This window comes from Aquarana catesbeiana, linkage group LG03 (assembly GCF_042186555.1).
Source record: "Aquarana catesbeiana isolate 2022-GZ linkage group LG03, ASM4218655v1, whole genome shotgun sequence".
Lineage (NCBI taxonomy): Eukaryota > Metazoa > Chordata > Amphibia > Anura > Ranidae > Aquarana > Aquarana catesbeiana.
Window position 1 is genome coordinate 211,151,968 of NC_133326.1, and position 23,170 is coordinate 211,175,137.

Consider the following 23,170-nt stretch of genomic DNA (forward strand, 5'->3'; position numbering starts at 1 on the left):
CGGACACAACCCACACACTGCTTCGGGGATCACAAGACCCATCCAGGTGTCTTGTTGGCCCTTGTTCCATCACCCTGCCAGTTCAGCTACCAGCCATCCTGATTGGCTGACAGGAGGTGATCCAGTGCCTTACAATATTGCCAGGATCCTGAACCACCATTTGGGACTTCTGTTGTGTGATCCCCCAGAGGATTGTTGAGCGGGTGTAAACCCAACATCTTTCTTAGCACAGTAAAGACACTGCAAGCAGACACATATTTCCGTTTCTACTGTCAGAGGATGCTTGTTTGGAGCTGCCACTTTTAGCCATTCTGTTCTTACAAACCACTACCTAACGGTATTTCCTAGAGGATTACTTTTGATTGATTAAACCTACTCTATTTACAAAGGGCCCCAACGTTTGCTAGCAGAAGACACTAGTACCCTTCAACTCAGGACCTGTAATGTTACAGAACTGTGCTTACTGTACCTGTTAACCCATTTCTTCTTTTTGTATTGTTACTTTCAATGGTGTTTGTGGTCCAGAAAGAGCTGAGAAGTTGATAGATCTTCTCTCCTCCCTCTCAGCGTCTGTGTTATGGGCATATAGATTACTGCCCTTTTCTAAATTTACAGTTGCTAAGTATTGAAGGTTGTCTTTTCTAATGTATTAATTCTTTGCAGAAAGGTTTAACAATGTTGTAAGCTTCCATATGCTTTAAACCATGATAATATATTAAATTTGTTTATCACTACCAGGTGTGTGTCTGTTTTGGTGATAATCCACAGCCAGGATAACAGTATTTTCCACATGTGTCTTTAAATGTGTTTGCAGTAAATGAATTTAACCAGGTGTGCCTGAGGGCTGAGGTCATTCTTGGGGTTGAGGCGGAGATCAGAGAACCCAAATTTACCAAGCGGCTCCTTTGGAGGTGGCGCTACAGAAGTATTTCTGAACAAAAGGAGAGCAGAAAATATAGAAACTCTTGGGGGAATCCTAGTGTTATTGACTCTCTTAAGAAGTCGGGCCTCATAAGACCAAAATTGTTGTGTGCACCAGATTTACGTACCTGTCAGAAACAGGTACAAGTATCTATTGGAGGCCTACACTGAGGTCAGAGCGTTCATACTGGAAAATTCCTTCCCAAGTGCGCTCCCTCCCAGACTTTGTGCCCAGCACACAAATGGGTGCATGGTTGAGGAGTTTTGTAATGGAGTGGGTGGAGCCCGATAGGAAACTAAGGAAAACTAAGAGACTCGTTCCCAGTCAGGTCAGCCTTTTGATTGACAGTGCAGAACAGTGGGCTGATCCATAGTTGCTATTCAGTCCATAGACACGCCCCACTCTGAGCTCTGGTGTACCCATTTATATTTCCTAAAGAAAATATACACAAAATGTACACAAATAGTGTAAATAAAAAGTGTAAATAAAAGTGTAAATAATTACCAAATGTATAAAAATATATATTAATCTAAAAAGTCAAACCATATATATTGTGCTAAAAGCCACATAGAATAAAAATAGTGATTTGTACTAGTGCAATATGAAAATATAATGAAAATAATAAATCTAAGTCATCAAATGTAAATATACATATTAAAGTGCAAAGTGCATAATAACACAGCAAATACATTTTAGTGTATCATAAATTACAAAAAGTGCCCAGTGCCACACAGTAATGCCCCGTACACATGGTCGGATTTTCCGCCGGGAAATGTGTGATAGGACCTTGTTGTCGGAAATTCCGACCGTGTGTAGGCTCCATCACACATTTTCCATCGGATTTTCCGACACACAAAGTTTGAGAGCAGGCTATAAAATTTTCCGACAACAAAATCCGTTTTCGGAATTTCCGATCGTGTGTACACAAATCCGACGCACAAAGGGCCACGCATGCTCAGAATAAATAAACAGATGAAAGCTATTGGCTACTGCCCCGTTTAGAGTCCCGACATACGTGTTTTACGTCACCGCGTTCAGAACGATCGGATTTTCCGACAACTTTGTGTGACCGTGTGTATGCAAGACAAGTTTGAGCCAACATCCGTCGGAAAAAATCCTAGGATTTTGTTGTCGGAATGTCCAATCAATGTCCGACCGTGTGTACGGGGCATAAGTGTGATATGCAATCGGAAAACAATATTACAAAGTGATCCGTGAATCCAATAATAAATCACATAAGTGTATTAAATAAATGTCCATGGATGCAAATCCAGCATGCTCTAAATGATCTTAGTGATGTAAAACCATGCTCAAGTCATCCAGTGACCCCCCCTAGGAATTACGTTCACCTCAGAGCGTGTGACTCAGCTGTGAAACTAAGTCTAAACACACTTAGGAGCCATCCCACGGCTCAGTGATGATTACCAGGTGCACAGTTCCAATAGCAGCTCAGAAGAATATATACGATTTGTCCACCGCAATATTGTGGTCCCGTTTTAAGTCGCTAAATAACAATTCATAGATGTGGTAATCACACAATTTCTATGTAGAGATTGTTTAATTTTCTGGGGTATAAAGCACCAATAATAACAATGTTCTCTCTCTGTTTTGCAGGATGGTGGTTCAATTTCTTCTTCAATTCCTGACGCTCTCAGGAATAGTTCCAGACATGGAAACCCCGTATGACTGGCGTGCAGACCGACGGATGAATTTGAGGGCCTTTGTCAGTCAATGGATTCCCCCTCAGTATATCTCTTCACGTGCCTCCAGTGATGGCTCTGCTGACATGGGGTCTCCTCGCAGAGCTCCTCCCCTTAACTCTATTGGATGTCAGCTGACTTTGTCCTTCAGCCTCCCCTCAGTGGCGGAGCGGACAGGTGGACCCTCTACAGTGGCGGAACTGACGGGCGCACGCACCCCCTCCAGGGCTCGGTCGCAAGTGCGACTGCTGCAACCCTGGTAGTTCCGCCACTGCTTACTGACAAAAGCCCTGACCTCAGCCTGGATAACAGATATGCTACTAACTGCTGCCTCTTTTGGACCCTTGTTTGGCTAACAGTCTGTCTTCTGCTGGCTCAGCTGCCTGCTAGCTCAGCATTCATACATCCATTGGAGAGGTTGAGCTGAACCAATTTTCTCCTCTCTCTGTTTTGCAGGATGGTGGTTCAATTTCTTCTTCAATTCCTTGCACTTTAATATGTATATTTACATTTGATGACTTAGATTTATTATTTTCATATTGTACTGGTACAAATCACTATTTTTATTCTATGTAGCTTTTAGCACAATATATATGGTTTGACTTTTTAGATTAATATATATTTTTATACATTTGGTATATGAGATGTGATCTACGCAGGCAGCTAGGTGTTTTTGCTCTCCAGGCATTAGATCATTGTGGCTCGCAGGGTTTCTCTCCTATTTTGTCCATTTATATTTCCTAATCTGCGAACTGGCGGTAACTCTTTAAGATTCTGGTTCCTAAAGTGACAGTAGTAAAAACTATACGAATTTGTCACTTGTCAGTACTGAATTAGGCGCAGGTAGTTTTAAAGGGACCTATAACAAGAAAACTGTCGTAAAAGCTTTACTGAATTCCCTAGAATGACTTCATAGCTCTGTAAGTGCTGAAACAAATACATAGTCAGAAACTGACAAACTATTGAATTATGTAATACAATTCCTAAATAAGAACCTGTATAATCATACATGGCTTTATACACCCCATCTCCTACAGTTGTCATGAAGATTAATTCAACAGATTTGAATAATGCAAAGTGGGCTTAAATCATGTTTAAGTTACATTCTGAGTGACTATAGTCATGTTCAAACACATATTTATAAAACTACTGGTAAAACAGTAATCTATTTCAATAAAAACATGCAGTGAGTTAAATGACATGATTCTACCAGCAAGCACATGAATTCTGAAATAATCTAAGTATAGAGAGGCAGCATATAGTGTTCATTATGAGACAGCTTTCAGGAAGCAAGTTGATAAAAGTACAAGAATATAATATCTTCTTACTGAACCAAGGAAGATTGATGTCTTTTTGCATAAAGCAAGCAAGTAATTAGTGGTTTCCATTCTCCAAGCACAAATCAGTACATTTTCTATGTATGTTGGTGTCACAGTAAATTTAATCGAAACAACGGCTAAGACTGATTTACCGCTAACATGGAGAAAAAAAATGTGCAGCACTTTTATGAAGACGCTTGGTGAACTAACAGCAATTACCAGGAAAATCACTTAGCAAATAATACTCATCTTAGAAAACAACAGCTTTCTTTTTTCATTTTTTTTTTTTTTTTTTTACAAACGGAATTAAAGAAGAGTTATCCAGTTATATACTCACGGCTGCTAATACCCAAAAGATGGAGACATACAAATAAGGACTGTTTAGGAGTGCATCAATATGTAAAGCAATGACACCGCCAAACACTGCAGATATTCCAACTACCACCTCAACAATCTGAAAGACAGACAAATAAAGAGGACATTAGCTCATAAAAGTATTTTAAGATTCTATAGATGCAGAATGTAAAAACAAGCTGCCTTAATACTTACAGAGAAAAACTTCATCATCCTTGCAGGAAACTGGACACGTCTTAGATTGTTCGAGCTCCAACAGGTTGAACCCTATAGAGGGGGAGAAATGAGCAAAGAAAGAGCTTTGCATTAATAATGTGAACCACTTATTATTGCCTTCATATGTAGGGAAATATAGGATGAACTTCCAGTCTAAATTCTTAACAGAGAAGAGGAGCTACTCTGTATAACAGACCAGAGTTGTTATGTGTGCTCAGTACTACTGTAACAATATTACCATTTCATTTGAATTTTTAGTAATATTTATTTCAGAGGCGCTTGTATTAGCATAGTACACTACAGAACATAAGTGTTTAGTCTGTAGCTTAAGGTAATTAGCGAAGGTCTGGTCCCTCACACACTGCTCATCATTTGTGTTAATAGTACAATTTTTGTACTTACCTTAAAATCAGTTTCATGGAGTTCAATAAGGGACACAAGAGTCAGTTATTATAGGACAATTGAGTTGTACTTCCACACTCTGGTGGAATTGGACAGTGGCAAACCAAAAAAAGCCATCGGCCTGCTAGGTATAATCCCTCAAACTGCCATCATACTTCAGTTTTGTAGAAACGTATAGCTAGGTGTAGATCACAAACACAGGGGAGTGAGACCCATGTCCCTTAATGCCTTTAATGTACAAAAATTCTGTTTTTCGTTCGCTAAAGTGGTTTCAGCTATCCTTAGACAACTGGGGCATCCAAAGGCAGTCCAACTGAGGTGAGAGAAATAGTAACAAAACACTTACAGGCTCACATAACAATAGAGTAATACTGAGGGTAGCCTGAAACTCAAAAAGACCAGCCTGAAGGACCTTACATTCAAAGCTGGCTCAGATACATGCCTTGCGGAGGTGATGGCAACAACTAAAGAAACCTTGTGCGTGGGTGTGGAAAGGAGAAAGTCCCCATTGGGTTCAAACAATGGTCTTTGAAGTGCTGATAAAACCAAATTATAATCCCATGGAGTCACATGTGCTTGTACAGGAGGCAATAAGAAAAACATCCTGGATAAAAGTCTTGACCAATCAAGGGGAGGCTAGCGGTCTTTGGAATAAGATCGCAAGGGCCTGAGATCTTCTCCTTGATGGTACTCAACACCAAATGCTGATTCAGACATGACTGCAAAAAGGTCAGGATTTGTCACATGGAATATTTCCTAAAGTGAACATTTCTTTTCTCACACCAAGCGATGTAATCCTTCCATGTGCAATGGTAGACCTTGCAGGAGGTAGATTTACTAACTTTTAAAAGTGTGAGAATTACCGAATCAGAGGGACCGCTATCTCTTAAGGCTGGGGATTCGGCCTGGGCCAGTGTGGAGCATTCAGTATTACAAGAATGTTCTCCATCTTGATCCTATGAAGTAAACGAGAAAGGTGTTTCGGAAGAGGAAATGCCTTGATCAGAATGTACTGAACTTATCGATTTACCAGAGCATCCACTACTTCTGCCAGAAAATCTCTGCATCTGGAGACGAGCCTGTATAGTTTATTGTTGACCCTGAAGTTCCAAATCTAGCATTACCCATCTGTGACACAGGTCCTTTCTGGGTATAGACCATTCGGAAAAAACAAAAATGGGTCTGGAAACCAAACTAAACAATGAAAAAGAACAAACAACCATCTACTCACCCTAATAATGGGTGGGGTTCAGTGGCTAACTATGCAATGAAAAAGGGGAAGTTACACCAAAAGGAGAAAAGGCGTAGGAAAGATACCACATATAGAATCACAGAGATATCGTTTCTGAAAAAATGACTAATGAATTATAACAAAATAGAAATTTATTGTATGTATAAATACACAGTAATTGACTACACAAAGTATAAAATCAATAACCTCCATCATTAACTATCCAATGACAACGTTGTCAATGACCAGACAAATACAGAAAAACTAAAAGACTGACAAACATATAGGGGAACGTCTTCACTGCATGTGCATACATACATGGGCCATATAAATGCTATATAAATTTAAGCACTGTGGCAACATCAGATGTGGAACCAGGTAATCATTTTATGAAAAAAATGGCAGCAAAAAATAATATAACTCATAGTCATTCAAAATCGTTCAATTGACAATTGTAGATAAAGTGGGCTGTATGAAGCTGTTAAGGGTAAATGACAAAAGGGTATTGACATATTGGATTATAGTAGATGGATATCCATTTGGTGAGCAGAAAAATATATATGTTGCAGTCCATAGGATACAGGAAAATAGCCTGCACAGCTATCGTTAATAGCAGAAACCAAACAGACTAAATAACAGAAGTATAGCGGGTAGGTATATAGTATGATCTACCTTACCCGAGATGTAAACAGTGATATGCTGCAGGTAGTTTGCAGCAGTCTGCTGTGTTCAGTAGTCTATTCTACTTTAGATGGAAAAGCAATGGTGTTCACATAAAGGTGGATATCAAACAGCTGAGCGAGGAAACACCTCTCGTATCAATCAGTATCTCTATGCCACATTATTCACTTATGTCCGGACTTGTGAATTCATATATCCAAGATGGATAAAGGATGAATGATGAGATGGCCGTTTAGAGTGTCAGCTGGATAGAATTTACCAGGAAAGCCGTGTCCCACATTATATGGCAATAAACAGCCGTGTCATAGATCCTGAGCGCTGATGCACAATGCTCTGAGTGACAGACGTTCACATGGAGGGGGAGTGACGTCAACTAGTTTCACTGGGAAACTCCCGCTTCTTCAGGACTAGCACTCCCTGGCTGAGACAGGTATAAATATCAGTTTAGGGGAGGGTGTTAGGTGCTGTGGGTTTTCTAAAGGTGGAGGTCATTAATTTACCATCCTTTTTTGTGATCAAATTTTATTTGGAGATGTCACATCAAAACAAATTTATTTTAGATCTGCTAAATTTTGTGCTACATAATAATTTTTTCGAATTCAATGGAGGGTAACCGAGGCAGAGCTTCATATATTTGTTGATGAACTCAATAATAATGATCGCAACATAACGCTGACATTTGTTTCAGACCCTGCCTCGATTTCCTTCCTTGACCTCATGAACACAAAAAAGGATGGTAAATTAATGACCTCCACCTTTAGAAAACCCATAGCAGCTAACACCCTCCTTCAGGCGGATAGTTTTCACCCTAGATCTTTGGTGAATGGTATCCCAACAGGTCAATTTCTACGCATCAGAAGGAACTGTACAAGTGAAAATCAATTCAAAAAAGAGGCCCATGAAATGTATGCTAGATTCAGAGAAAGAGGAGACAGTCACAAGGTGTTGAGGACAGCTAAGAAAAGGGCGATGAGTAAGGACAACAGGGTCAGATCTCATCTTCTTCTCCTATCTCTAAACAGATTGGACAACAACAACCCATAAGATTTATTACACAACATGGCTCACAATGGCCACTAGTGAGGGAGATTCTAAACAAACATTGGTCCACTCTCTCCCGGTGCCCAACTTTGTCATCTATTGTTGGAGACTATCCACATATGGTAGCACGCAGAGCCCCAAACCTTTCGGACATACTTACTCAGTTGGAATTCATGCAGACAGCCAATTATTCTTGGTTGACTGATTTTCCTAGAACCATTGGAATGTTTGCGTGTGGTCACTGCCAGATCTGCAAGTTTGTTGAGCGCACTGATACTTTTTCCAACACAAACAATGGCAAAGCTTATAAGATCAAAAGCTTAATTAATAGTGCAACCACAAAGGTGATCTATAGCCTACAATGCTCTTGCAATAAGACCTACAATTGCAAAACTAAGCGCCAACTCCGTGTACGCATTGGCGAACACTTGGGTGACATCAAACATAAAGAACCTAACAGTCCCTTGGCCCAGCATTTTCTTCTTCACCACCAGTCCAAACCAAATGGACTGATGGTCAAAGGGATCTATGCCCTCAAGCTTAGTAAAAGGCGGGGTGATTTTGATAAAGTACTCCTTCAAAAAGAAAAATTCTGGATATATAAATTAGATACTTTGATGCCTTATGGACTTAACTAAGAGAAGAATTTACAGGGGTTTTTTTTTCTTTATTTTTTTTCTTTTTTCTGTTTTTTCTGTGTTTTTTCTTTGTTTTTAAATAATACACAAAAGGAAAAAACTTTTTTCAGTTTCAGTTTTTGTAATTAATCTTTGTCTCCTCTAGCTTTTTCCAAACTTTGTGTCCTCGTGTGTATTAACACAGTTATGAATGTGTTTATACTATACACGATTGAAGCATATCACTTTATTTATGTCCTGTATATTGTGTTCTATTTGTTTACCTGATTAAGGCTTAGTGTTTTATTTTATGTTATTTGTGTTTTGATTTCAATCAGCCGCATCACTGATGGTTTATTTTTATATACATCCTTCTTTTACTGTGAATGGTGCAATGTATTCATCATCTCATATAAACAAACATGGTTAATTGATCTCCCTATGGGAAGACAGAAACTGAGTCACTAGTGGTATTTATAACTGTCTCAGCCAGGATGTCAAATAGTTTCCCAGTGAAACTAGTTGACATCACTCCCCCTCCATGTGAACGTCTGTCACTCAGAGCATTGTGCATCAGCGCTCAGGATCCATGACACAGCATTTCTATGGCCCATATATTTATGCACATGCAGTGAAAAGTTCCCCTATATGTTTGTCAGTCTGTTAGTGTGTCTGTATTTGTCTGGTCATTGACAACGTTGTCATTGGATAGTTAATAGAGGAGGTTATTGATTTTATACTTTGTGTAGTCAATTACTGTGTATTTATACATACAATACATTTCTATTTTGTTATAATTCATTAGTCATTTTTTCAGACACTATATCTCTGTGGTTCTATATGTGGTATCTTTCCTATGCCTTTTCTCCTTTTGCTGTAACTTCTCCTTTTTCATAGAGGACCATTTCCCTGGGGGTCCAGGCACTGCTGGCTGAGATAGTTTTCCTGCCAAATGTCCACACCTGGACTATGAATGGCAGACAACACTGGAACATGAAGTTCTCCCCAAACTAGAATCCTTTCCACTTCTGTTGCCACATTAAGACTTCTGGTCTTTCCCTGGTAGTAGATATATGTTGCTGCTGTAGTGTTGTCTGACTGCCCCCTCCAGGATGTCTATGTCTAGCATTGCAGGAACAACCAAATTGCTCAAAGCCCCATAATGTTAATTAAGAGACAACATTCTTCTGTAGTCCCCTGCACCAATAAGATGTCTAGGAATTGGAGGAAGTATTTCCTCAACTCCAAAGACAAATTCCTGAGCCACTAAACAAGAGGTCACCTTGTCTTTAGTGTCAATCCAATCTGTCTAGAGACTAAACATATTAGTTCCATGACAACAGAATGTAAAACAGAGCAAATGGCACTGCCTCGAAGGAGGCTAATATCAAGGCCAGAACTCTCATAATAACTACAGCATTAGCCAGCTCCTAGACAGTAGAGTCTGAGTCTCTGGTTTTAAAACAGTAAATAGATTGGAGGAAAACCCCCGAAAACCTTTCTGCCATTGGAACAATACCAATAACTCTCTGGCTCAAGAAATCTGAAAGAGCAGCATCGAGGTCTGGTAATCTGTGGGGACATCTCTTCATGCTGACAAAGACTTGTCAGGTTTGAGAGATTTAGGAGCCCAGGGTTTGTTACTAAACTGGTCTCCTGGCTGGGTCTGATCTTGGTGGTAAAAGCCAGAGAGTAATGAAACAAAGTCTTCTTGGCCTCAAAGGAACAAGGAGTCTTCCCAATTTATAATTTAGGCTTCTTTTGCTGGGGCAAAATGAGTACCTAACATCCTTTGTGTGGGCATCCAAAGAGGCACCAAAGACCCATTCACCATCAAAATGGCATGACTAACAAGTGTTATTTACATTGATAATTCAGAGTCTAAGATTTCAGCCAAAGGGTTTACCATATGTTCACTGACAGCAGACACATTTTGGAAATAATATTTACACTACTGACTAAACCATTTATGCAATAATGTAGAACTGAAGGCATAAGCTATAAGCACTCTTCAAATACAGGATCAAAAAGAATGGTAGCTGGATCCTTTGACAATTGACATAAGTTTAGTTTATAGGCGTTCAACATGTGGCCCTACAGCTGTTACGAAACTACAAGTCCCATCATGCCTCTGCCTTTGGGGGTCATGCTTGTAATTGTCAGCCACTTGCAATGCCTCATGGGAGTTGTAGTTCTGCAACAGATGGAGGGCCACAGGTTGAACACCCATGGTTTAGTTAACCCCCCTAAGGTTTGACATTACAGCTATGGCAAGCTGCAGAGCAGAGTCTGCTGGTGGATACAATGTTTTGAAACATTTGTCAGTGGGATCCTTAAACACTGGTGCATCCTCAACAGGTATGGTCAGTGTTTTATTAAGGTGGGATATCATCAGCTCCACAGTGGGAACAGCCTGCTTCTATATAAATGCCTCCTTGAATAGGTAAAGCATTTGGGAGGAGTGAATAGTTTATCAGAAGTTTTCCAGCCGCTGTACAGAACAGTATCCATTAAGGAGTGTACCTGAAAAGTTTTGACAGTCTTGAGGCCTGTCAGGGATCCCAGACTAGTAACAGTATTAGCAGTAGAAGGTACAGGCTGCTGTTCTAATTTTGAGGTAGCGCACACTGCATCAGTAAGAACCAATATGGTATCTTTAAGCCTAGTAGCTGCCTGCGGCTCCTTGGAGATGGATTTGTGAGACTCTTCAACACACACAGCCTCTGCAACAGAAGGCCTCTGAGCCAGCAAGTATAATTGCAATTTGGCCCATACAATTCAAGTATGGTTGCAGAATACTCCTCGCTGGTTATCGCAGAGGAGGGAGTTATACCTGCCTAAAGACACCAAGGAGTGCACTGACTGAAACAGGGGCAATGACCCAGGCTGCCAGCATCCGGTCCCTTAGAAGGACGCTGCAGGTCATGGAAGAACATCTAGTTGATTGTAAGCTGAAGAGGTCAGATTCCATTGGAATGCTCGACTTGCGCTAGGGATCCAACATGTTCCACCACCTAACAGGAGCAACTTAATTGAGAACATAAGGTACAAAATGTGAGTACCCACAGACCAGTTACTGAGAGCAGGAGAGGTTCAAATATCCGGCGTTGACCAGGTCCCTGTAGGCGGCAGCAGGGACTACTCGAGGTGGAACCATGTTCTCAAATAGAAGTAATAGCAGGAAGTAAACACACTAAAAAGGCAGGAACCCTGTAGTTAATGACAAAACAATTGATTATACGGCTTGTTAACCTTTTCCATGAAACGAACAGAACATGTTGGGTAATGATGGCACACAACAATTGCAACAATTGCAACGTAGTAGCTCCCAATGCTCAACCCATATGGTATACTCAGAAACTGCAGAAACAGTGTCACATCTGTCTTGGAAATTTTAGAGATAGGCAACACCTATCATAATATTGGTTTATGGTTGCAAATAATAACTACTAGGGAACAGACACAAAAATATACACTCAACATCTTTCCAAGAAAATGTTCTGTTTATTCGGCAAATGCTTATGTAGGTACCACCTTAAAATTGCAATTGTAATTTTAAGGTGACAATGGGAGAAGCTGAAGTTGTACATAGGTAGGTTCATTTCTGGTCTTACCTGTGTATATTTTGTTTTTTGTTTTTCCTCCTCTTCCTGTACGTACTTACTCCTTACTGTTACACTAGTTACTATGATCAGACGGGCATCTGCTGTAGTGCTTTACCTGTCCTCTTTGACCACGTATGCAGTAGAATGTTTTATTTGGTCCAGGGACAAAAGTTCTACTCCTTATCCCGATATAAGTTGACTTTCATTTCTCAACACTTTAGCTGTTTCCAATGTTTTAGAATTTACTAGTTGTGGTGCATACTTGACCATTATTTTTTATCCCGCAACATTCCATCAAAATACTCTTTGTTCACATTACTCGTTTATCTACAGTGGGGACGGAAAGTATTCAGACCCCCTTAAATTTTTCACTCTTTGTTATATTGCAGCCATTTGCTAAAATCATTTAAGTTCATTTTTTTCCTCATTAATGTACACACAACACCCCATATTGACAGAAAAACACAGAATTGTTGACATTTTTACAGATTTATTAAAAAAGAAAAACTGAAATATCACATGGTCCTAAGTAGGGATGAGCCGAACACCCCCCTGTTCGTTTAGCACCAGAACATGCGAACAGGCAAAAAATTTGTTCGAACACGCGAACACCATTAAAGTCTATGGGACTCGAACATGAATAATCAAAAGTGCTAATTTTAAAGGCTTATGTGCAAATTATTGTCATAAAAAGTGTTTGGGGACCTGGGTCCTGCCCCAGGGGACATGGATCAATGCAAAAAAAAGTTTTAAAAACGGGCATTTTTTCGGGAGCAGTGATTTTAATAATGCTTAAAGTGAAACAATAAAAGTGTAATATTCCTTTAAATTTTGTACCTGGGGGGTGTCTATAGTATGCCTGTAAAGGAGCGCATGTTTCCCGTGTTTAGAACAGTCTGACAGCAAAATGACATTTCAAAGGAAAAAAAGTCATTTAAAACTACTCACGGCTATTAATGAATTGTCGGTCCGACAATACACATAAAAGTTCATTGATAAAAACGGCATAGGAATTCCCCACAGGGGAACCCCGAAGAAATTTTTTTTTTTTAAATGGCGTGGGGGGTCCCCCTAAATTCCATACCAGGCCCTTCAGGTCTGGTATGGATATTAAGGGGAACCCCGGCCAAAATTTAAAAACAAAAAAGGCGTGGGTGTCTCCCTCAAAATCTATACCAGACCCTTGAGGTCTGGTATGGATTTTAAGGGGAACCCCGCGCCAAAATTTTAAAAAAAATGGTGTGGGGTCCCAACAAAAATCCATACCAGACCCTTATCTGAGCACGCAACCTGGCAGGCCGCAGGAAAAGAGGGGGGACGAGAGAGTGCCCCCCCGAACCGTACCAGGCCACATGCCCTCAACATTGGGAGGGTGCTTTGGGGTAGCCCCCCAAAGCACCTTGTCCCCATGTTGATGGGGACAAGGGCCTCATCCCCACAACCCTTGCCCGGTGGTTGCAGCCCCCTGTGTTAAATGGTAAGGGGGTACTTGTACCCCTACCATTTCACAAAAAAACTGTCAAAGATGTTAAAAATTACAAGAGACAGTTTTTGACAATTCCTTTATTTAAAGTCTTCTTTTTTCCATCTTCTTTCTTCTATCTTCCTTCGGTTTCTTCCTCCATCTTCTTCTTCTGGTTCTTCTGGTTCTTCCTCCGGTGTTCTCGTCCGGCATCTTCCTCCGCAGCGTCTTCTTCCCTTCTTCTTCTCGGGCTGCTCCGCATCCATGATGGGAGGCTCCTGCTGTGTGACGCTTCTCGTCTTCTGACGGTCCTTAAATAACGGAGGGCGGGGCCACCCGGTGACCACGCCCCCTCTGACGCACGGGACTTGACGGGGACTTCCTTGTGGCATTCCCCGTGACGACAGAGGGGGGCGGGGTCACCCGTTACATGCGGCCAGAAGAACCAGAAGAAGAAGAAGATGGAGGAAGAAACCAAAGGAAGATAGAAGAAAGAAAAAAGAAGATGGAAAAAAGAAGACTTTAAATAAAGGAATTGTCAAAAACTGTCTCTTGTCATTTTTAACATTTTTGACAGTTTTTTTGTGAAATGGTAGGCCATTTCACACAGGGAGGGCGGGATCTGGGAGTCCCCTTGTTAAAGGGGGCTTCCAGATTCCGATAAGCCCCCTGTCCGCAGACCCCCACAACCACCGGGCAAGGGTTGTGGGGATGAGGCCCTTGTCCCCATCAACATAGGGACAAGGTGCTTTGGGGGGCTACCCTAAAGCACCCTCCCAATGTTGAGGGCATGTGGCCTGGTACGGTTCAAGAGGGGGGGCTCTCTCTTGTCCCCCCCTCTTTTCCTGCGGCCTGCCAGGTTGCATGCTCGGATAAGGGTCTGGTATGGATTTTTGGGGGGGCCCAAACCATTTTTTTTTAAATTTTGGCACGGGGTTCCCTTTAAAATCCATACCAGACCTGAAGAGTCTGGTATAGATTTTGAGGGGGTCCCCCACGCCATTTTTTTTTTAAATTTTGGCCGAGGTTCCCCTGAATACCCATACCAGACCTGAAGGGCCTGGCATGAAATTTAGGGGGATCCCCCACGCCATTTTTTTTTAAATGTTGGTTCGGGGTTCCCCTGTGGGGAAATCCCATGCAGTTTTTATCAATGAACTTTTATGTGTATTGTCGGACCGACAATTCATTAATAGCCGCGAGTAGTTTTAAATGACTTTTTTCCTTTGAAATGTCATTTTGCTGTCAGACTGTTCTAAACACGGGAAACATGTGCCCCTTTACAGGCATACTATAGACACCCCCCCAGGTATGAAATTTAAAGGAATATTACACTTTTATTGATTCACTTTAAGCATTATTAAAATCACTGCTCCCGAAAAAACGTCTGTTTTTAAAACTTTTTTTTGCATTGATCCATGTCCCCTGGGGCAGGACCCAGGTCCCCAAACACTTTTTATGACAATACCATGCATATAAGCCTTTAAAATTAGCACTTTTGATTTCTCCCATAGACTTTTAAAGGGTGTTCTGCGGCTTTCGAATTTGCCGCCAACACCCCAAATTGTTCGCTGTTCGGCGAACTGACGAACAGCCGATGTTCGAGTCGAACATGAGTTCGACTCGAACTCGAAGCTCATCTCTAGTCCTAAGTATTCAGACCCTTTGCTCAGTATTTAGTAGAGGCCCCCTTTTGATCTAATACAGCCATGAGTCTTTTTGGGAAAGATGCAACAAGTTTTCACACTTGGATTTGGGGATCCTCTGCCATTCCTCCTTGCAGATCCTCTCCAGTTCTGTCAGGTTGGATGGTAAACGTTGGTGGACAGCCATTTTCAGGTCTCTCCAGAGATGCTCAATTGGGTTTAAGTCAGGACTCTGGCTGGGCCATTCAAGAACAGTCGCAGAGTTGTTGTGAAGCCACTCCTTCGTTATTTTAGCTGTGTGCTTAGGGTCATTGTCTTGTTGGAAGGTAAACCTTGGGCCCAGTCTGAGGTCCTGAGCACTCTGGAGAAGGTTTTCGTCCAGGATATCTCTGTACTTGGCCGCATTCATCTTTACCTCGATTGCAACCATCGTCCTGTCCCTGCAGCTAAAAAACACCCCCACAGCATGATGCTGCCACCACCATGCTTTACTGTTGGGACTGTATTGGACAGGTGATGAGCAGTGCCTGCCTGGTTTTCTCCACACATACTGGTTAGAATCAAGACCAAAAAGTTCTATCTTGGTCTCATCAGACAAGAGAATCTTATTTCTCACCATCTTGGAGTCCTTCAGGTGTTTTTTTAGCAAACTCCATGCGGGCTTTCATGTGTCTTGCACTGAGGAGAGGCTTCCGTCGGGCCACTCTGCCATAAAGCCCTGACTGGTGGAGGGCTGCAGTGATGGTTGACTTTCTACAACTTTCTCCGATCTCCCGACTGCATCTCTGGAGCTCAGCCACAGTAATCTTTGGGTTCTTCTTTACCTCTCTCACCAAGGCTCTTCTCCCCCGATAGCTCAGTTTGGACGGACAGCCAGCTCTAAGAAGGGTTCTGGTCGTCCCAAACGTATTCCATTTAAGGATTATGGAGCCCACTGTGCTCTTAGGAACCTTAAGTGCAGCAGAAATTTTTTTTGTAACCTTGGCCAGATCTGTGCCTTGCCACAATTCTGTCTCTGAGCTCTTCAGACAGTTCCTTTGACCTCATGATTCTCATTTGCTCTGACATGCACTGTGAGCTGTAAGGTCTTATATAGACAGGTGTGTGGCTTTCCTAATCAAGTCCAATCAGTATAATCAAACACAGCTGGACTCAAATGAAGGTGTAGAAGCCCTGCGGGCTGTGATCACTGAGTCACTGAGACTCGGGTGATCACCGATCCGAGTAAAGGGCCGGTCCCGGCTCCTTACCATGTGATCAGCTGTCAGCCAATGACAGCTGACCACATGATCAAAACAAAAGCTCTGTGATCGTTTTTTTTTTTCTCCTCATGCTGACAACGCGAGGAGAAAAAAAAGCCGCTCACCGGCTTATCTGCAAGGGACATCAGTCCCGAAGAGGAAGAGGCAATTCTGCCTCATATGTGCCACCAGTACCCCCTGCCAGTGCCACCTGCCATTGCCATGCCCACAGTGCCCACCAGTGCCACCTATCAATGCCCATGAGTGCCACCTTTCAATGCCCACAAGTGCCATCTATCAATGCCCACCAGTGGTGCCAATCAGTGCCATCTAGCAGTGCTGCCTATCAGTGTAACCGATCAGTGCCCATTACTGCCACCCATCAGTGCCCATCACTGCCACCTATCGGTGCCAATCAGTGCCGCCTCATCAGCGTACATCAATGAAGGAGAAAAATTACCTTTTTTTTAAATTTTATAACAAAATATAAAAAAAAAATTTGGTCTTTTTACATTTTTTTAACAAAAAATAAAAACCGCAAAGGTGATCAAATACCACCAAAAGAAAGCTCTATTTGTGGGAAAAAAAGATAAAAATTTCATTTGGGTACAGTGTTGTATGACCACGCAATTGTCATTCAAAGTGCGACAGTGCTGAAACCTGAAAATTGGTCTGGATAGGAGGGGGGTTTAAGTACCCGGTAAGCAAGTGGTTAATGAGGAAAAAAAATGAACTTAAATGATTTTAGCAAATGGCTGCAATATAACAAAGAGTGAAAAATTTAAGGGGGTCTGAATACTTTCCGTCCCCACTGTAAAGACTCAGTATAGGTGAAACCATATATTCTCTAGCGCTGCTCTTGCACTGGCAATTTTCTGAGGGTCTCCTTCCCTTCATTCTCTTACTTAACTTAATACCCATAATTATTGGCCAGTCTTCTCTCTTCTTTATTTGTGCATATACCCTGTTGTTGCTAAAAAATATTACAGCAGATGTGTGCTTCTTATAACCTGTTAACAGCACTATTCTTTCTTTTCGTACCTTTAACAATCAGATGGAAAGTAGACAATGACAACATAAAACAAAACCACCAATCAATACAGCTTGATTAGGGGAGTTAAAATAGCTACCTTTTTTTCCAAAAATGCCTTAGGCCTCTTTCACACGGGGCAGATCAGTCATGATCCGCCCCGTGAACATCCGCTTGCTCAGCGGGGATAGCTCCGCCGATCCCCGCTGAGCAGGAAGATGACAGGTGCATCGCTGCACACTGTGCAGCGACGGACCTGTCAGAGCGCCGCTCTCCCCTATGGGGGGATCGGATGATGACGGTCCGTAGTGTCCGTCGTCATCCGATCCGATCCGAAAACGGAGGAAAAAGTAGGTTTTTCCTCCGTTACACTTTTCGGATCGGAGCGGGTCGGATGTCAGCGGACATGTCACCGCTGACATCCGACGCTCCATAGGGATGACTGTATGTCCGTTTTTCATCCGAAAACGGATGGATGAAAAACGGACATACGGATCATCCGTGTGAAAGAGGCCTTACTGGATCTAGGAAGTCTAATAACTCAAATGTAAGCAAACAAGGGGCTTACCTTGCTGACTGAGTATCAGAAGTCAGATCATTTTAAGCATTTTTTTTTTTCAGATTTTCAAGGTACCCTGTAAATCCCCTCTTGGCTGCAAGCTGGCCAAATTGTCTTGGAAATTTTATAGAGAAGCAACTACTAGACCAACACTGATCTTTGAATCCAAATTAATAATATCTACTGCAGTAAGGAAAAGACACAAAGATACACTCTGCACTTTTCCAAACACCATACTGTTTTTTTCTGTGCATAAACTGTTTATGTTTATGTACGTAGTAGGTATCACATTAATATCCATCCTCCTAAGACACTAGTAAAAAACTGAAACTTTAGGGGAATGGAGTTATATTCGGCTTGTCAATTACGTTTTTGCTTGCCAGTGTCCAGCTCCTCTTGAAGTTGGCTATATTATCCAATAGTCTCTTAACAACTGAATCATGTGTTCATAATGAATGAGAAAGAAAACCAGGTTTTTTTGGAGTTAGCCTAGCATTTATTGGTAATGGCTCTGACACAGACCACACACCACTTTTTTAATATTTCTTTAACCACTTCAGCCCCGGAAGGATTTACCCCCTTCCTGACCAGAGCACTTTTTACAAATTGGCACTGCGTCGCTTTAACTGCTAATTGCGCGGTCATGCAATGCTGTAACCAAACGAAATTTGCGTCCTTTTCTTCCCACAAATAGAGCTTTCTTTTGATGGTATTTGATCACCTCTGCCATTTTTATTTTTTGCGCTATACACGGAAAAAGACCGAAAATTTTGAAAAAAAATGATATTTTCTACTTTTTGTTCTAAAAAAAATCCAATAAACTCAATTTTAGTCATACATTTAGGCCAAAATGTATTTGGCCACATGTCTTTGGTAAAAAAAATGTCAATAAGTGTATATTTATTGGTTTGCGCAAAAGTTATAGCGCCTACAATCTAGGGTACATTTTCTGGAATTTACACAGCCTTTAATTTATGACTGCCTATGTCGTTTCTTGAGGTGCTAAAATGGCAGGGCAGTACAAAACCCCCACAAATGACCCCATTTTGGAAAGTAGACACCCCAAGGAAATTGCTGATAGGCATGTTGAGCCCATTGAATATTCATTTTTTTTGTCCCAAGTGATTGAATAATGACAAAAAAAAAAAAAAAAAATTACAAAAAGTTGTCACTAAATGATATATTGCTCACACAGGCCATGGGCATATGTGGAATTGCACCCCAAAATACATTTAGCTGCTTCTCCTGAGTATGGGGATACCACATGTGTGGGACTTTTTGGGAGCCTAGCCGCATACGGGGCCCCGAAAACCAATCACCGCCTTCAGGATTTCTAAGGGCGTACATTTTTGATTTTACTCCTCACTACCTATCACAGTTTTGAAGGCCATAAAATGCCCAGATGGCACAAACCCCCCCCAAATGACCCCATTTTGGAAAGTAGACACCCCAAGCTATTTGCTGAGAGGCATGTTGAGTCCATGGAATATTTTATATTTTGACACAAGTTGCGGGAAAGTGACAATTTATTTATTTATTTTTTTTTTTTTGCACAAAGTTGTCACTAAATGATATATTGCTCACACAGGTCATGGGCATATGTGGAATTGCACCCCAAAATACATTCTGCTGCTTCTCCTGAGTATGGGGATACCACATGTGTGGGACTTTTTAGGAGCCTAGCCGCGTACGGGACCCCGAAAACCAATCACCGCCTTCAGGATTTCTAAGGGTGTACATTTTTGATTTCACTCTTCACTGCCTATCACAGTTTCGGAGGTCATGGAATGCCCAGGTGGCACAAACCCCCCCCAAATGACCCCATTTTGGAAAGTAGACACCCCAAGCTATTTGCTGAGAGGCATGGTGAGTATTTTGCAGCTCTCATTTGTTTTTGAAAATGAAGAAAGACAAAAAAAAAAATTTTTTTTTTCTTTTTTTAATTTTCAAAACTTTGTGACAAAAAGTGAGGTCTGCAAAATACTCACTATACCGCTCAGCAAATAGCTTTGGGTGTCTACTTTCCAAAATGGGGTCATTTGGGGGGGGTTTGTGCCACCTGGGCATTCCATGGCCTCCGAGACTGTGATAGGCAGTGAAGAGTGAAATCAAAAATTTACGCCCTTAGAAAGCCTGAAGGCGGTGCTTGGTTTTCGGGGTCCCATACGCGGCTAGGCTCCCAAAAAGTCTCACACATGTGGTATCCCCGTACTCAGGAGAAGCAGCAGAATGTATTTTGGGGTGTAATTTCACATATTCCCATGGCATGTTTGAGCAATATATAATTTAGTGACAACTTTGTGCAAAAAAAAAAAAAAAAAAAAAAAATTTGTCTCTTTCCCGCAACTTGTGTCACAATATAAAATATTCCATGGACTCGACATGCCTCTCAGCAAATAGCTTGGGGTGTCTACTTTCCAAAATGGGGTCATTTGGGGGGGGTTTGAACTGTCCTGGCATTTTATGCACAACATTTAGAAGCTTATGTCACACATCACCCACTCTTCTAACCACTTGAAGACAATGCCCTTTCTGACACTTTTTGATTACATGAAAAAATTATTTTTTTTTGCAAGAAAATTACTTTGAACCCCCACACATTATATATTTTTTTAAAGCAAATGCCCTACAGATTAAAATGGTGGGTGTTTAATTTTTTTTTTTCACACAGTATTTGCGCAGCGATTTTTCAAACGCATTTTTTGGGGAAAAAACACACTTTTTTACATTTTAATGCACTAAAACACACTATATTGCCCAAATGTTTGATGAAATAAAAAAGATGATCTTAGGCCGAGTACATGGATACCAAACATGACATGCTTTACAATTGCGCACAAACGTGCAGTGGCAACAAAATAAATACATTTTTAAAAGCCTTTAAAAGCCTTTACAGGTTACCACTTTAGATTTACAGAGGAGGTCTACTGCTAAAATTACTGCCCTCGATCTAACCGTCGCGGTGATACCTCACATGCATGGTGCAATTGCTGTTTACATTTGACGCCAGACCGACGCTTGCGTTCGCCTTAGCGCGAGAGCAGGGGGGACAGGGGTGCTTTTTTTTTTTTTTTTTTTTTTTTCTTTATTATTTTTTTGCTTTTTTATCTTATTTTAAAACTGTTCCTTTCATTTTTTTTTTTTTTAATCATTTTTACTGTTATCTCAGGGAATGTAAATATCCCCTATGATAGCAATAGGTAGTGACAGGTACTCTTTTTTGAAAAAATTGGGGTCTATTAGACCCTAGATTTCTCCTCTGCCCTCAAAGCATCTGACCACACCAAGATCGGTGTGATAAAATGCTTCCCCAATTTCCCAATGGCGCTATTTACATCCGGCGAAATCTAAGTCATAAAATGCTCGTAGCTTCCGGTTTCTTAGGCCATAGAGATGTTTGGAGCCACTCTGGTCTCTGATCAGCTCTATGGTCAGCTGGCTGAATCACCGGCTGCATTCTCAGGTTCCCTGTTGAGACAGGAGAGCCAGAGAAAAACACGGAAGACGATGGGGGGGGGGGGGGGGCATTCTCTCCCACTGCTTGTAAAAGCAGTCTAGAGGCTAATTAGCCGCTAGGATTGCTTTTACATGAAAGCCGACCGCTGGCTGAAAAGAATGATACCAAGATGATACCTAAACCTGCAAGCATCATTTTGGTATAACCACTCAAAGTCGTGAATGCTGTACCTGAAGACAAAAATATGGCTAACAATAAAGCACAGTAAATGGTAAAGTATAAAAAATTGCATACCTGAAAAGCAAACATGATAAAACACAATAACAATAAAACATTGCAGAATAGAATACAGTAAAAAAGAGCAGAACAATAGAGAGAATAGAGAGAGAGAGAATAGAGAGAGAACAATAAAACTACAACTATTACTTTTTATTTTATATTTTTGTTTGTGTTTTTTTTTTTTTTTTTTACACTTTTTTTGTAACTGTAACTTTTATAACTGTAACCGGTTCCAGGTTCGGGTCTCTCAAAATGCGATGGCATCTTGGGAGACCCTGTGAAAGTGTGTCCTAGTCTGTGCAATGCTGTACCCTACGCTAATACTCAGCTAGTGAATGGTAGCATTCAAAACATTCACCAATGCAAAGACCAGGATTGTCAGGACAGGAGGGACAATAATAGCGGGTGTCACGCCTATATCCGCGCTTACTGCAGACACGACATCTTTTTTGGGGGGGTTCGTTGGGTAGGGGTACTCGGGAGGACATAAAGAAAATGCCTCTCATGCAGCCGACTGCATTTGGTTGGGGATGTGAATGGGGGAAGTACGGGCGCTGCAGAAGCGGTGGGTTCCCAATTAGGATTGGCGAATGCAGCAGGAAGGGCATTATGGGCACGACGGGCCTGTGTTTGTCTTCTTTGTGGCAGCGGGACACTACTTGTGCTTGCCACCTCACCAGCTTGAACTGCACTTATGGGACTCGCCACGTCACCAAGTGTTACTGCAGTGCTGGTTTGACTATGACCGGGGTGTACTAGGCCGCTGGCGCTTGCCAGTTCACCAAAACGCTACCAAAAAAACTGTTAACGATCGCAGGGATCAGGCCTGACTCTGTGAACGCTGCAGTTATGCGTTTAGTGTTTTGTAAGTGACAGTGATCGATCGATACTGCACTTGGGTGGGCTGGGCTGGGCCGGGCGGAGGGGCAAAACGCAGGTGCTAGCAGGTATCTGGGCTGATCCCACTAACACTGCGTTTTTGGGAACCCTAAACTGCTGGGGATGCCAGTATAGATCTGATCGGATCAGATCAGATATTGATCAGTTCAGATACTATACCACTAAGGGAGGTGTACGGTGCGTGCGTGGGTGTTAGCGCTACTGGCACTAACCTGACGCTGCCTGGGGCTGGTGCTTGCCAGTTCACCAAAACGCTACCAAAAAAACTGTTAGCGATCGCAGGGATCAGGCCTGACTCTGCGAACGCTGCAGTTATGCGTTTAGTGTTTTGTAAGTGACAGTGATCGATCGATACTGCACTTGGGTGGGCTGGGCTGGGCCGGGCGGAGGGGCAAAACGCAGGTGCTAGCAGGTATCTGGGCTGATCCCGCTAACACTGCGTTTTTGGGAATCCTAAACTGTTGGGGACGCTAGTATAGATCTGATCGGATCAGATATTGATGCGTTC

The 23,170-nt window shown here is 41.8% G+C and overlaps 1 protein-coding gene across 9 annotated transcripts in view; it reads right to left on the minus strand.

Annotated features, from left to right (window-relative positions):
* MLC1 (modulator of VRAC current 1) overlaps nt 1-23,170 on the minus strand; it is a 198,505-nt gene that overhangs the window by 146,765 nt on the left and 28,570 nt on the right. For all 9 annotated transcript variants that reach the window (XR_012242840.1, XR_012242839.1, XR_012242835.1 and 6 more), the window contains 2 exons: nt 4,491-4,562; nt 4,279-4,395 (listed from right to left, as the gene is read on the minus strand). Coding sequence is in view for 3 of the 9 variants with exons in the window: in XM_073619736.1 (XP_073475837.1) it covers nt 4,279-4,395; nt 4,491-4,562 (189 nt within the window). In the remaining 6 variants the exon portion in view is untranslated. The remainder of the gene's footprint in view (nt 1-4,278; nt 4,396-4,490; nt 4,563-23,170) is intronic.